Source organism: Curcuma longa, chromosome 3 (assembly GCF_044706935.1).
Source record: "Curcuma longa cultivar G26 ecotype Majalengka, Jawa Barat chromosome 3, ITB_CL_G26_1.1, whole genome shotgun sequence".
NCBI classification, from domain to species: domain Eukaryota; kingdom Viridiplantae; phylum Streptophyta; class Magnoliopsida; order Zingiberales; family Zingiberaceae; genus Curcuma; species Curcuma longa.
In genome coordinates, this window is record NC_133863.1 from 8,075,595 (window position 1) to 8,092,040 (window position 16,446).

Below are 16,446 nucleotides of genomic sequence, written 5' to 3' on the forward strand. Positions count from 1 at the left end.
AAAATCTTAACTCAAGCCAACAAGAATCTGCGGAGCTCCAGGAAATGGCCAATGTTAAGATTAAACGCATGCAGTAGAAGTAAGAGGTGGCAAGTGGAGATTTACCAGGAGATGGGAGAAAAATGGTAACTTTTTGAAGAAGCAAGAACAGAACTTTTACACTGGAAGAAACAAGGTAGCGAATGCTTTTGGAAAGCAAAGGATCAGACTTGTATATTTCTATATCTTTTTGCTTTTTTATGATCTTTTCAAGAACTCTCTTTCAATAACTACTTGTGTTTTTCTTTTTCTTTTTTTTTTTTTTTAAAGATAAAAATGCAAAAGAAAACTTGTAAATCTAATAATAGTAATAATGTGGATTATGCAATTTGCCAAACTTTTTTGATCGTCAAATATTTTTGTAAATTGAACAGAAGGTCATCCATTTTGCAATACCATATTAGAGGAGCTAGTATGATTCTTTCTTTGTAGCAATAGCATGGTTGTAGTTAAGCATCGTTCTGTTATAAGTTGGAAAACATTGATATTAATTATAATTCGATAAATAAAAAATAGATTATGTTGAATGTCAATTAAGTTTCAACTGGGTTAGGTAATTATGATGGCTTCTTTTATTTCGGAAGGAGGCATGTCTTAATCATGGATATTATTTTCACTAAACTAATCATGGTTAATTGGCCTGACAAAACACAGTCCAATTCCAACATGAAAAGAACTATATAAATAGTCTTTAAAAAAGACAAAAAAAAAAGAAGTAAAATTAAATTAACAGTATGGTCTTTAGTTGATCACAAATGTTACGTTCTACTTTTAATTGGCCTGTTGAGATTAACATGGGCCATAGTTGCTATTATTAAGATAAATTATCTAATGGAAGCTTAATTATTGAGTGGGAACTTGATCAAAAAATTCTATATAAGATAATCATGTCAATTAGGAATTTTTAATTTGGATATATTAATCGTGTTCCTTGAATAAATAAAATATGATATTAAAAATATTTTTATGAAATATAAATTTATATATTTAAAAAAAGTTATGTAAAATGGCAAGTATTAATATTTTTTCTAAAAAAATATATAAAAGGATCGATTTAAATTTATTAGTCATATTTCAGATTAAATTAAATCTAATAATTAATTACTCAACACAAGATTTAATAAAATATCATTGTTTGATCAGCTAATAAAAAATCATACTTAACCTAATTAATCTAATGATTTTTTAGCTAAACCTAGTCGTTGGCTAGCTATTTATTAGTTCACTTAGTCAAATGGATTAAATAATCATTGATTAAATAGCTTCATAAAAGCAAAACTTCAACTACCTGCCGTTTAAACGTCAAAATTAATCTACCATCCTCATGCATCACGTTTAGATCGTCAAGTCCAATAAACGTAATTAAGTTATTCAAGAATGGCACTCTCGTCCGACATTATATTATATTATATTATATTATATTATATTATATATATTTTTTTTTCAAGGAGGAAAGTGATCAATATTTATGTAAGAGAAAATAAAATTGATAAAGAAAAAGACACCATTAGCATTAGTCCAGTGATTTGCACTCTTCCCGTCCCGTGAGCTTAGGGCGACCAGGAGCGATTTATAGCCACGCGTACGCTGCGATCCAGCTCACAACAACGACCAAGAGTTCACATTCGTCGAAGTTTAATATATATTATACTAAGGAATTAGGAAATTTTATTTGGTCTGATTATATTTTGGATGAATAAGAAATAGTCAACGAATTATCGGTAGACGAAAAGACTGTGTGTTTGAGGATTTTTTTTAACAATAAATAAATAACTCTCTTACAATTTATTCTTTAATTTCTAGTGCTCATGCTTACAGTCATAAGGTGTTCGACGAATAATAGCAACTAAGTTCAGTCAAATTAATCTCACTTACAACGTCGAACTCAAATCTAGTAATTCAACACCAGTTGATCAGATCCAAAACTTAGTCAACACACTCAAGTCAAGTTAGCTAATTCATAATCGAACTTGAGTCAAGTTAGCCAACTCATAGACAAGTTCAACTTAAGTCTCGTCCAAATTAAATCCAACCATCTAAGACCTAGTTCGGGCGTAGCTACTTTTACGTTTCCTATATAAAATAATAGTGACTAGCTATATTGAGAGATACATTGTGATATTAGCATCCTCCAGAATTAAACTCGATCGTCGAAATAATTTGGCTAAAGTTCTTGACCTCTCTTCTAAAGTTCAACTTGCAGGCGACCTAATGCTTATCTTTTCAAGCGAAGGCAGTCACATACATACATACAGTGGCTGGCAATAATAAAAGCAACAAGATTATTTTAGACGAAGTTGTTACAACAAGATATATCATCATAATAGAAGAAGAAGACACTTGTGCATGCGTGCAAGCGACATCATAACTAGAACGGAGCATGAGAAATTTGAGGCATCCAGCACACTGTGCTGACTGAAATATTGCCACAAAGCTGTTGGGGATGTGCCACTGAAAGAAAATTGTTTTCCATGACAACGTTACGTTACCCACTTTAAACTAATTAAGAACACAATAATTTAACAAACCCAATCAATCATTTAATTAATTAGTATAATATATAGTAGCTGAAATCAGATTTGAACTTTTAAAAGTTTATTGTACTTTTCTCCTCATGCCTTCATACTATCAAAATCAAAAAGGGAATATATATATATATATATATATATATATATATATATATGCAAATTGTAAATATTAATCGTAAACAATAGGTAGGTGCATATATCATATCATTTATGTCCTACGCAAGTACACAACTGAGGTATATATTTTTCAGTTTATTTATTTATTATTGTTATTTTGATTACTGAAAATTGACTAAAAAATAATTGATATTTTTCTAGCATAATCAAAATTAAATTTGGACTAGGAAGAATATTAGATTCTTAGCTATATGCTGACAGGACACCTATACCTTTCACTCGACGATATATAAAATAAAAGTCTTGGAAACAAACATTCTATTCTAAATTCTCTTTGTTATAGTAGATATATAATATTTTTTTGCTACAGATATAAAATCTATTTGTATTTTTTTTCAATGTTTGCTATCCTCAAAAGTTTACTATTAATTTATGCTCTCAAAATTTATAATCATTAAAAAAAGAATAAACTTTATACTGAGGGGGTGTTTACTTTGGGAAAATTTTGGCTTGGAAAACACCTATTGTTTCTAATGTTTAGCTTTGCACAAAGAAATCATAATTAATGAACTCTTTTTATCAATGAACAACGTGAGCATTTTGAAAAATGATTTTCATTTAGTAAAAATATATGTTATCAACTTTTAGCCCAAATTTAAACTTATAAAATTATTATAAAAAAGATTGTCATGTATAAATAGATCATACATGCTATCTTTATTTACTCGTGATAATTTTTTTCACCCTAAAACCATCATGTATGACAGCCCAATAAGTTTGAAAACAAAGGCCCAGCCCAATAAGAAGTTTATCTAATGATGGAGAGGTATTTGATTTTATTCTTTTTTTTTCAAAAAAAAAAGGATATCGCCCTTAAAAATTTATCTTTTTATCCTTAAAACAATTGCTTCTAAATTTCAATCTCTTCATTTTATTAATTTATTTAACAAATAATAAATTTCAAGAATATGTCATAATTCACTACTTGTTTCATCAAATAAAATAAAATTCCGGTGTTAGTTGTTAAAGGTAAAAATGTAGAAATAAACTTTTAAAAGGTATTTTCAACAATTCTAAACTCTAAAAAGCATTTTGAATGAAAGAAGTTCAAATAGCGAGATGTTTCTTTTAAATGAGTAAATATATATGTAAATACAGTGTAATCTTTGATAAACCAGCTTTCCTCGAACTTATGATCATAAGTTTCTCTCTAGAATACTCCGATTCGATAAAGTTTCAAAAACAAACTTTCTGACGAGTGAATTTACAATAAGGCTCAACTTATCCTTTTCAATGGATAACTTTGTTAACTACTATTCGCAACAATTAAATATTTTCATGCACGATTTTTTTAAGCAAAGAAACTAAATAATAGAAAATAAAAGGATTTTATTAAACATTACTTTTTCCTTATAATGAATTATGATGAAATCATTAAAAAATTGTGAAAGACGACCATCGTAATGAGTAACAAAGATTTTTTTTTCTCTTTTCCTCCAGAAAAATATGTACGCGAAAAATCCCTTAATCGTTCATTCATTGCTTTCCATCCTTCTATTTTATAAAACTATTAATAAAACGAAATAAAAAGTCTAGGCATGGGAACTTTCAATACGCCGAATTTATTTTATTTTTCAAATGCCTTTTTTCAGAACTCAAAATCGTCATAATCTCTAATTGTAAGAAATAAAAATATAATAAACCAGGAATACGCAGGAATCTTTTAAACAAAGTTACCTATATATTTTGTAAGCTTTTTGTTAAAAAAAATCAAGAATACAGAATTATAAAAATATTAATTATAAATTAAGAAAGAAATAAAATTAGACCATAACTAGAATCATGCTATTGCTGACCCCGTCATGCAACCTATGATCTGCTCCATCCCAACAAAGTCAGTTCGTGCCAAGCCACGCACGATCCACGCGCTGAAAACTCAGCACCATACACAGGCTTGCAGACACGGTCATATCAGGCCAACCTAGACGATTAGCTTGCCATCTCTACTAGACCTCATCTGTACTTCAACTATATCCACGTATTACTTACTTTTAGGCTATAAAACTTTCAAATTAATTAGCCAAAAAAAAAAAAAACAAAACAACTTGTAAAGCATCAGGCATTAAGTAGCTGACATAACCTCCTGCTGATACTTTAGTGTTCTCAATTGTTGCAAACGCCAAGACATCCTACGCATAAGAGGACGACAAAAAGCCATACAAATCTTTCAACATGTATGTTGTATGGCAATAAGAACGAAGGGTGCATTGGTTTCACGTCTTTCAAGATTCGACCATGGGTTCCGGATCAGTCGAATCAGGAAGGTTAGAGCGCGATCGGCTTGAATGGCGAACAGAGTTGAAGAGAATGTCCTTGATAACCTAAATGGAAGGATGAGCAAAACAGTTACAATAAGCAGTTCAATGCCAGCCAAAGTACTGGAACCTTGGTTTAGATTGTTACCTGAGACATGAGACCGTGCACCTGTTCCACGGTAATTTTGGAGCTGTCGCGTGTTATCTTGGTCAGTTGAGATTCCTCAGGCTGCAATTGCAAAAATTTGTAAAAGTCACATTCAAGTTACTATACAGAGAGTTCTAGTAGCAAATTGTGCATAAATTTGTGACACATCCAAGTTACAATACTATGTAAGGGTACTTTTAAGTTCTAGTAGGAAATTGTGCATGAATTCATAAAAGTCAGAATCAAGTTATGATATCCCATGAACGTATTTAAAAGGTACATAGAGGATGTGCCTAGCAAATAAAAAATTAACAAGAAACCTCTTTCTTTCGTTGTGAAGGCAAAAGAAAGGATCCAAATCGTGTATGAGCCAGTTGATTTTCAGCTTGCTCCAGCTTTTCCACTGCAATTACGATCTAGATCAGCTCTCTGTAAGAGTATACTAAACAGAGAATATGAACTGCAATATTATAGAAGAAAATGACACAGGAGATCAACACACAAATAGGAGAATTTATGTAGTTGTTAAAATACACAAATCATAGAGTAAAATTTACCCAAATCTGAAATTTGCCCGGCAACATAATCTCGATTTCCAAGTAGAGGAGAAGACGACAGTGTGTTGACCCAATACTTGTTCCAGAGTAGATCCAGGAGGTGTGAATCCAAGGAAGACTTGAAATAAGTAATGTCTAATGCATAATACTGCACCAAAGTGGAGGATACATATAAGTACATAAGCATGTAGGTGCCCAAGACAAAGGAAAGTGTGCTTCAAAACTCTGTACCTGTTTACAGTGAACCCCAAAATCCTCAATCTTGTTAAGTGGGATGGTTTGGTATTCAGACACAGGTTCATCGGGTGGTTTGTATCCTCGAGGATATGTCCTAAATGCACCAATCTCCACTTTTCCAGCTGAGACAGTCCTTGTAGGATCAACTACAACAGCTAAGAAAGGCTCTTGAAATTGCTGATTATCCATCTGTGTCGACACATCAATGCCTGATAACCAGCAACCATAGCCAGGGTGGGAGTGATACCAGCCCACTACATTCTCCAACCGTCCAGCCTATTTATTTTCCATACAAGTGAACTTAAACTAATATGAATGATAAACATTACTAAAAACATGGCATTGTGCATAGTGTGACATGCAAAGTTACTGTGACACAAGAAAAAGTGAGCATACACCTCAAGACCATCTGCATCATAAAGAACTTATAGATTCATTAAATGGAAAGTTTAATTAGATGCTATGCAGTTACTAAGAGCATATTTGTGTAACATAAGTTATCACTTAAGAACTAACATGTTTAGATTGACTACATAAGGAGAGAGCTTGAAGTTTATTTCTTCTGTTAGTAACAAGGAAGATCTCTAAGTGTTTTGTGAAAGGAGCTACACAGTATGAATATGCAGTATGGTACCAAATAAAGCCATCTCAATAATTATGGATTTTAAATAACCCTCGCTTGGTTTTAGTAAGAACTATAGTAACCTTATAAAAGGCAGGATTTGAAGCTGATCGCATAGGGACTGCATATGACAATGTGTAATTAAAATATCTTATTTGGTTAATTTAAACAGAACACAAAAAACACTCCCATAAAATCAAGGGAACATGAAAATTTAAAGACGTAAGTCGTTCGCCAACATCCTAAATTCATTGACCTTCTAAAATACAAGTTATCCACATAAAACATGCCATATACTTGAACACACCAAGGAATTAACTGTCATTTAACAGATAACAGAGAACAAATAACAAGAAGAATAAAGAAGAAACTTGAGATGCACTTTGCAAGTACCTATGTCTTTAATTTTAATCAATTAAGAACAATGTCTAAGAAATTTCATTCTACATTCATATGAAAAATAAAGAAAATGCTCGGTAGGAATGAATGTTATCGGGGGACGGACAAGGGGACACCTCACCTGCTTGTTGGTCTGCGAGTACTCCACCATGTACTCGTTTGCGTCAGCCTGGGCATTGACGCGGGTCTCCGTGCCCTCCACTGGAAGCGCAAAGGCATCCATGACTACGAAAGTATCGCCTTCAGTCTTCCCCTGCATCAAGCCCATGACCTCGATGGTTCCGCCGGAGCGGGCGTGCACTACCATCTTCAGCAGTGCAAGTGCGGAGATCTTCACGCGACGGAAGTAGTTGGGATCCTGCGCCCAGGGTTTCTCCTGCTGGAACTTGGCCTGCGCCGCCTCGTCGTAGAAGTAGATCGCGTCCGCATCAGCACCGGCTGCTCCGGAACTGCCATCCACCGCCACAATGTTGTTCTCCAGCTCCCATGTCTGCCTCGCCAACGACGACGACGAGTCCATGGCTTCTAGGGTTCGTCAATCTGGGATCGACCGAAGCTGCGATGAATGAAGCAGCCTTATTTAACTGGTAGAGTAGCCATAGTTTCGGCCCGGTTCTTTAAACGGTCCACTTAACGGCTCTGTTTCATTTTTAGAAGGCCCATTTAATTGGGCCCATCAAATACGCATGATTCTTCGCTTCTTCTTCTTTATTTAGTAGTAGTTTGAATTTATTCTCTCATTTTAAATCATTGTTTTACTTGTACCAAACTAACCACATAATCAAGACAACAATCAACATGTCGAATAGTACTAAATAAAAGATATCACTAAAAGAAAACATTAGGCACCTAACATTTAATGCCAATCAAATTAATAAACAAAAATAAATAAAACAGTTCATTAATTCACAAGTATAACCATTTGAATTCGGATCATTCACGAGTGACAAGAGCTACCTCTCAACTAAGAGTAGCCTCGTACCCTAATTAGTATCCAGAAGAAGATGATGATGAAGAAGAAGAAGAAGAAACCCATTTAGAGGTAGATATCTCGAAAGAACCATTATAGGTGAGCTCCTTGATCATCTCCTCAATGTACTGATCATCCAATATTATTTGCTTGTGCTTGTCCTCTTTCCCTGATCTATAGCTGTCACCTTGCGATGACGATGCCAAGCAACACTTGTCCAACTTCGCCATGAGCTCTGGTGAAAGTGTGGAGGTTGAGGTCCATGAGTTTGGATCAAGGGGGAAGTTGGTTCGTGCTCTTGGTCCACACATGAGCCTAGCCGCCTCATCATAAGCTCGCGCCGCATCCTCCGCTGTCTCATACGTGCCCAACCATATCCTTGTCTTTCTAACAATTCAAAGTAGGATAACTTGTTATGATTGTATATAATCTAAGAACTGACTTAATCATGCATTTTGTCGATCGCGCAACATCGATCAATCTTGGAACGAAATTAAAATAGCTCATATTGTTTTAAAAAATTAAGTGAGAAAAATTACAGAGTGGGGTGCCTTATCTCAGAGACCCATGAGCCCCAATGCCTTTGCCTCACTCCTCTAAATCTTTGAAACTCTGGCATCTTCAAAATCAACTAAGGAATTAAATGAAGAAAGGATCGATATGCAAGAACAAGTCGTCAAGGTATGCAAATTAACACTTTTGCTAGCTATAGTTTGTACAAGTCCTTGTTATCTATATTTATAATGCCAACCAAGGGACATCTTTGTTCCTTTGTTTCTAATTGTGCCCACTAAGTTCCAGATCTAACATCACATTGCTCTCTTAAGATATATCGAGTTTTGATGTTGCTTCTTCCATGGTCTAGATGTGGCCAACAACTACATCAATAACTTTTGCCCTCCAATCCATTTATTGGTCGGCGATCCCCAATGATAATTAGAAACATAAAGTTTCAGCTCCCGTTAGACATTATTACAGCTTTCCACAAAAATATATATATAAGGAGTTGATCATCTTCCTATACCTCGAAGATACCAAGAAATGTATAAAACAGAGTGTGTGTGTGTGTATTTATATATATATGGTTTGATAAAGGTATTCTTCTTGTTAGAGTTATTGATAAACCAACTTTATTCATAAAATTAGGCCGATTTATAATGTTATATGGCGATATAATCCACCTTTCATGACAACAAATTAGGACCCATGTGTTGGGTTCCTCCTCTCATGTCTTTATGCTTGTTTCAAAGAATTCAATAATGGTTATGTAGATATATATGACAACACATATAAAAGGACATCACAAATGTTTGTATTGGAGGAAGGGAAACATGAGAAGATGAGGCGCTTAACGTTATCATATGAGGTGTTGTAGGGTTGTCTGGGTTCTTGTGAAGGACTACCACAGATGGAATGCCCTACAATTCAAGGTATTTTAACACAACCTTTAATTTTGTTGGTTAGTTGGCTAAATTGGAAGGAGACTTCTTCTTGTGTCTCTTTGGTTTTTTTTTTTTTTTAATTTAGGTTCGAGTGTTTGAGGAAGAAGCAAGTGAGCATGGCACATGCATGGAAGCATAATTAGGAGAGCACATGAAAGGATTGGCTGTTCCAAGGGATTGGATGAGAGGGTTGGGACCCAAGGGATGTGGCATCTAGTGAGTGAGTTAGGGCGTTACATGTGATGAGTTAGGGCATTACATCTGGACTAAAATTAAAATAGTATGATAAACTTAGCTAGAGAAGCTTACCAATTCTCTAGCTTCATCTAATTTGGTTTTCATTATAAAATTAAAATCCTACTTGAACCTCCAAATTTTCTCTCTCATATCATATTGAATTCGAGACTATTTCATATTCCCAATCTAATAATAAAGTTAAATCCTTTCCGCGCGATAGTGTAATTATTAACTTGAGAATCTCTGAATCACTCACTTATTACTAGACCTTGATTGAGACGCTTGAAAATGATAGTACAATTAACAATAATGAATAAACAATGAGAAATCAATCAATGTCCATGGGTTGAAATATAATATCTTGAGTTTAATTCTTATTGAAAACTGAACGAGTCAAATAATTTACAAGTCTCGAAATCTTTAATTTTTATCATGAAGAAAGAACAGAAGCCAATAAAAACAAGTACCATTGGCCTCTGAGTATTCAGTTCTATACTTCCCTTCAAATAGGTTATTGACAGTGTACATGGCAAGTTGGCAACGACAGAATACACAAAGAAAATAGAGGAACAAAGCTCAGCCTAGAAAGGGAATAAAGATCCTGCAAATCCGCAAAGAAAATTTGTGCAAGAAAAAAAACTATTATCGAGAAAAAAAGTTAATTATTTAATAATGCCTAGATTGTGCTTGACCGAACCAATTTTTTTTGGTCGGAATCAAATCGAACATAATCCGAATCATAAAACATTAAAACCCACATTCCTCCACAGGAACTGGCCCATTTAAACGGCCCATTTAAACCACTCTTTACCATTTTCCTTCCGTGCTTCGCTTCCGTGGTGGCGGATCGCGTGCTCCCTCGTATTAGGTTTCTTCCATCGGACGAGCTCGAAGCAGATCTCTTGAAATGGCGGATGAAGCGAACCGGATGGTAAGCTGTATGCTTTCAGCTCCTTCTCAAGTGATTGTTGTTTATTTTTTCTTCTCGAGGGTGTTACTCCGTCGACCTTGAATTTTGAATTCCAAGTGATGATATAAATTGCAAGGACTTAGCTAGAGTGTATTTGGCCTGGGATTTAGAGAGTCAAGGAGACTTGGGTCTTTTTATTGTGTCCTTAAACTGCTATATGGAATTCGACCAGTTTTTTTTTGTCTTTTAGAATATTGTGAGTGATTATCTCATGTGAAGATAATGATAATAGAAAAGCAATAAATCAGGAGCCTCTAAGTGTCTAAACCCTTTTTGGGATGTGTAGTACGCCATTTGGTGATGGGTGACTGATAATTTGGGAGCTGATAATTTAGGTGTTTTTTTTTTCATCTCGTTATTGGAAGAGTTCAAAGTACATACAGCTCTGTAAAGTATACATTATGTCGATGACTTGGAGCTGCATTCTTTGTGAAAACTATGGCATGGAGAACTGCAGAACTTAGAACTAATTGAAAATGATTTGGTCAGAGAAGTGAGATAAATTGGTGATTTTCTGCAAATGCTCATAGATGAACTGGTCTTCACTTTTCTCTCCTAAAATTAAAATGTTACCTCAATCTTTTTGCTATTACAATAAATTAAAACAGTAGATAATTGGTTGTTGTTGTTTCTATTGTACACAAAAATAGATTGTGAAACTTGTGATACGCAAAAAAACACTAGACTGTATGTTTGCCTATCTCGTCGTTCAGGTGCAAAATCAGATGCAAACTAAAGAAGGTGAAAAGAAGCGAGCTTACCTAACAAGGGAAGAACTCAGTCAGTTACCAGATGATACAAATACCTACAAATCCATTGGTAGGAAAAAAGTTTCCATTTTGAGTAAATATTTTGTCGATTATTCTATTGTTCCTTTTCTGTTCCTGCCATAGATTTGATGGTGCTGGTAGTTTCCAATATCTACCAGTTAAAGTATCGGGCAACAACTTATATTTGAATTGTTATTTTGCATCTAAATTCTTGTAATTAAAAAAAAGGGAATGAAAGCAATACCTGATATTGAAAGAGAACTGTTTGTGTAGCCTTGACTGCTAATGGCCATCATCCTAACTGATTTTTTCACTGAGAAATAGTCATTGTTTGCACTTGCTGAATATAGTCTCTTTGTTTCTTTGCCCCCTTTAGCTCATCGAATATTCTTCTTAAAACATCATATGTTAGCTAGAATATTTAGTTAAGACCTGAGTGAGGTTGACATCTACTCGGGTAGTTAAGGAAGATATAAGAGATGAATACTTTTCAGTGAAGAAATCAATTACAATGGTATTCAAAGAATCAAAAGCAACACTGTGGTATTGAAAGAATTGTTCATGTAGTTTGACTGCCAGTAGCCATTGTAATTGATTTCTTCACTGAAAGGTATTCATCTCTTTTCTCTTTCTCTTCTTTAACTCTTCTGATATTATTCTTGAAACAACGTAGGTAAGATAGAATATTAGCAGACGTCTAACTGCTGTAATGGGAATCCTAATCATTCAATGAAGGAATTCAAGGCCATGAACTGGCAAGTATTGCAATTTTAGTTGTTCATCATTTCTTGATACCCTTGTTTACGTAACAATCACATTCATTACAAGGTTAAATCTCAATGCTCAGATCTTTTGTGAACTCTTTGCTGTACATTTATGGATTAAGCTAAACACAAGCCTATGTGATGTCTCTTATATCTTCCCAAGTAGATGTCAACCAAAGCATATGTTGCAGTGCAGATATTCAAATGTTCTGTCCTACAACATAAGCAGTTTTTTTTTTTTTTTTTGCTTTGTTATTATCTCTGCACTATAGTGTTGACGATTAAAGACAGATTCATGCACATACTGTTTTTAACAACAGAAAAAGGTGAAAATAGGAAATTTAACCAGTGAGTGTTCTTCTGAAGTCGCAAGCTTAGTGTTATGGTGCTGAGAACTTTCTTAATCAGATGTACATTATGGCAGTTCTATAAATACTGAAATCATTGAATTGGAGCACAGTGTCTTGTTTGTAGCAGCTATACAATTACTTGTCTGGTTTACTTGGGTCAGTTATCAGTACTGAAGTTTCCAATGAAAATTATTCAATAAAATCAATGATAGCTGCAGTTATTCTATTTCTTACAATTGCATGCTTGGAGTGATTTTTTATGGCTTTGGAGTTGCTAACTGAATTAGCATCCTTTTGTCCTTGTTAGTAGGTAATCTGTTGTCTAGAAGGTGCAAGAATTGGAATACAATTTGAGACTTATTTTGCAGGTAAAGTAGGCTAATACTGTTGCTGGCATTTATGTTACTTCTCATCTGAAGGCAAATGCATCCCTTTGTATATAATTCTTTAAAAAACCTTGGATTTCCATATTTCAGCATTCTTTATAACTTGGGAAAATTGGCATACATTAATGAACATGAATAAAGCCAAGTTATACATTTCTAGAGGATAAAGATTAGACCAGCTTCTAAAGTATTTGTTAAGGACTGTCGACTCTATGCATTTAACCTAATCATAACCTAATGAAATGGTCATAAGCGAAAAAGAGTGATTGCTTAGGATCCTTTTGAAAATTATGAATTTTAATCTTCGTTAATCCTTTGTAGGAGAACCCTGTGAAACTTACCATTGTGTGCTTGAAAGCAAATCATTTCTTGAAAAGATGTCTGTAATCGAGCACACAGTCCCTTTCTTCCTCCCAATACGTGAAGCAGAAAATGACCTTCTCTCTTCTAATGCCATTGTATGTTTATGATTTATTTCTGATATTCTTTCTTTATTTTTTAAAGTAAAAAATCGGCTGATATTGGTCATACATGTTATAGAAATTTGTAGATTATGTTGGAGAAATTTTGCAATCATACGTGGACAGGAGAGAACAGGTATGATTATGTTGAGTTTTACCTTCAAATGTTATTACAAAATATTCAACTTCTTAGATGTTCAGATTGATTAATTTTTTAACATTTCTTGCTTAATAAGTTATTCCTGATCCCGCAAGATTCTGTGTTATTTTATATCTATTTTAAAACTATAGATGACAGGCTAAATATTTTTCACAAGATTGTTTTTTTCCCTCTCATATTATTTGTACTTAATAGCAATTTCAGAGTCCTCTTGTCAAAGAGAAAAATATAGAAGCTAAGTTTTGACTCATCCTTTATTGTATTTCGAAGCTTTCATGAATATGGATAGTAGTGGAAGTCACCAAACATGTTCTATGGATCATATGTTGAGTGGTAAAGAAACAACAGGCTCAAAATGTTAAAGCATTTAATAGGAGGATCTTGAGATAGATGTGAGTAGATAAGGAGAGAGATAATATATGATTATTTATTATTAATTAGGTAAAATAAGAGAATGTCTTAAGGTGGTATGGACATGCCCAACAACAATGTATAGATTTCATCGTTAACCAAGAAGTCTCTACTGCATTTAATTAAAAGATATCTAGATGGTTGATGAAATACCCAAATTGTCGGGATAAAACTTGTTGACTGTTTTTATCTGTTGAACATGCTATGAACATTTTACAATTCACAAAATTTCCTCAGTGTTCATTAACATTTGGATTTACTAGGTTCGTCTTGTCAAGGAGCTTTATGGGAATCAGATAGGGGAACTATTTCATAGCCTTTCCTACAACTTGATTGAATTTGTGTTGGAGGACTTTGATTGGTGAGTACCAAAGTACAAGTTCAAATCAGTTATCCAATTGGCACATTTTATAATTTGCTTGTTTGTAGTGTCTGCGCCAGTACCTATAAATGAATGGGCACTTGCTACATCATAGCTTATAATTTCATCATAAGGTGGTGGAATTTATCAATGTTTTCATAATTTTGTTCCTCACAAAAATATTTGGGATCATAACAAAAACCTTCTTTGATAATATCAAAAACACTCCTATATCAATATAATTCTATTTTCCCCCTTATAATACCCTTGGTTTTTATGTTGTCCTTGAGAAGATGTTGTACATATCAACTATGAAGAGGGCCTGTTGGCAAAATGATTCTAACTCTCTTTTGTCATACTTACTTGATGCTAAGCAAATCGTTGGCTTCTTATTTCAGTGTTTTTTTCCTTGTGCAGTAAGGTGACTGTCAGTCTTAGGTATGCAGATCTTGTTTCTATACTACCAAGTCGGATACGGGTTTTGGCATGGCCTGTACACCCTTCGAAGAAGACCTTAGCAGCAGAGAAAAAAGGAGGCGCACAATCTATTCCATCTCGTCTTCCTTACGCCGAAGATGCTCTCAGAACCATGAGCTTGCCTGAAGGTAATTACAATCAGATACTCTGTTTTGCACAATTTATTTAGAGTTTCTACATATTCTAAAATTTATCAGGAGTATGTTGATTTTGAAAATTACTCAGAAGTGCCTAGATGACAACATTGTAGGAATGCTTGAATTCTGACAACAGTGGTCGTTGTAGTTGATAAACTTTGAAATCTTGGAAGTCTTACTCAGAAGAGCCTAGATGACAACATTGTAGGAATGCTTGAATTTTGACAACAATGGTCGTTGTAGTTGATAAACTTTTGAAAGCTTGGAAGTTGTATAGGTAGGCTGCCTTTAGTTTCTTGAGAATGGTATTGCCACGCTTGGTTTATAGAAATAGATATTGTATTCTCTTTGAGTTCTTGTCTCTTCATAAGAAATAACTATTCCTTATCTATTTCATTCTTTAAACAATTCATATTTTTTACTCTTTGCAAAAAATATATAAATAAATATATATTATGATGGTGAGCTTCATAGACTGGGTGGGCCAGGCAAGCAAGCACTCAATTTGAGTGTGTGGCAGCATGCTGGGTGAACTGGGTCAAAATGGTCTGAGCAGACAGACTGGTAAAGCCAGCTGGACGAGGCAGGCTGACGAGTCGAGTGGGTCAGTCATGCCTGCCTCATCAGACTGGCTTCACCAAGATTGACCAGTCAAACTTGAAGACTAGACTAACAGACCAGCTGTCTCACCCAAGATTGAGCAGATTGTGTTGGCTAGATTAATATTTATCATTATGAAAACTATTCATTATAAGATTTTCGTAGGTCAACTATACAAATTTCCATATTTATTCCATTCCACTAACGAAATCAAACAATTCTTATTCTAGTCTTTGCCTATTCCAGCATTCAAAATAGCTATCCATTTTATTCAAATGCATTATGAGGTATTTCTGCTCATGTCTCCCTGATTCTTTCGTGCCTTTGTTTGCTTCTTTAGCTTACGCAGAGATCGTGCTGAACCTTCCCCACGTGCTGCAACAAACATTCCCTCACCTTGCTAGTTCTTAATTTTCTGCAATAACTTCCATCTGTAACAATGTCGAAGCTTCACAGTTCTCTCTATCATGACCAAGTACAAGCAACTCTCAAAAACGCTACTGGCGCAACAGAGGAATATGCAACTCTTTTGCTTCATCTCACAAGTTTACACATGGTTCCCTGAAATGTTCAACTCAAGAATCTATAAGGCCTGTTTCATCTCATCTCCTGTCCTGTATAAATATCTTCATATTATATATTTTTGATATTCTTTAGTCGTAGTTAGATTATGTATTTGCTAGACTTCTCTCCCTGCTACTACAAAAGGTATGTTACTGACTTCAGATAACTTTCTGACTGCTAGATGTTAATTGAAGGAATGTTTTTCACTCATTCGGTAAGCACTGTTCCTATCTCATCTTCTATTTATGTAAATATTGTTGTATTGCATATTTTTGGACATTCTATCAAAGCTATATCACTCACCTTAATACTGCTATTGTGTGATGTCAGTCTTATGTTTACACAGCCAGAAAGAAACTGCGTTGTTTACAATTTTTGAAATATTGTGTGCATGGATTAGCACAGGTCCCATGCATAGTCAATA

The 16,446-nt window shown here is 34.3% G+C and overlaps 2 protein-coding genes across 2 annotated transcripts; one reads left to right on the forward strand and one right to left on the reverse strand.

Moving 5' to 3' along the window:
• Positions 1-4,782: 4,782 nt before the first annotated feature.
• LOC141824345 (COP9 signalosome complex subunit 5-like) lies at positions 4,783-7,501 on the reverse strand. Its single transcript, XM_074711608.1, has 6 exons — positions 7,084-7,501; positions 5,936-6,217; positions 5,705-5,852; positions 5,468-5,550; positions 5,148-5,228; positions 4,783-5,065 (listed from the first exon to the last, which is right to left on the reverse strand). Exons 1-6 carry the CDS (start codon positions 7,480-7,482, stop codon positions 4,967-4,969), a joined length of 1,092 nt encoding a protein of 363 aa, XP_074567709.1. The 5' UTR covers positions 7,483-7,501; the 3' UTR covers positions 4,783-4,966.
• A 2,929-nt stretch (positions 7,502-10,430) lies between these two features.
• Positions 10,431-16,232, forward strand: LOC141823598 (uncharacterized). The gene is made up of 8 exons (XM_074710888.1): positions 10,431-10,542; positions 11,295-11,435; positions 12,776-12,833; positions 13,173-13,309; positions 13,392-13,448; positions 14,147-14,244; positions 14,662-14,849; positions 15,799-16,232. The coding sequence occupies exons 1-8, from the start codon at positions 10,519-10,521 to the stop codon at positions 15,867-15,869; spliced, it is 774 nt and encodes a 257-aa protein (XP_074566989.1). The 5' UTR covers positions 10,431-10,518; the 3' UTR covers positions 15,870-16,232.
• The last annotated feature ends 214 nt before the right edge of the window (positions 16,233-16,446 follow it).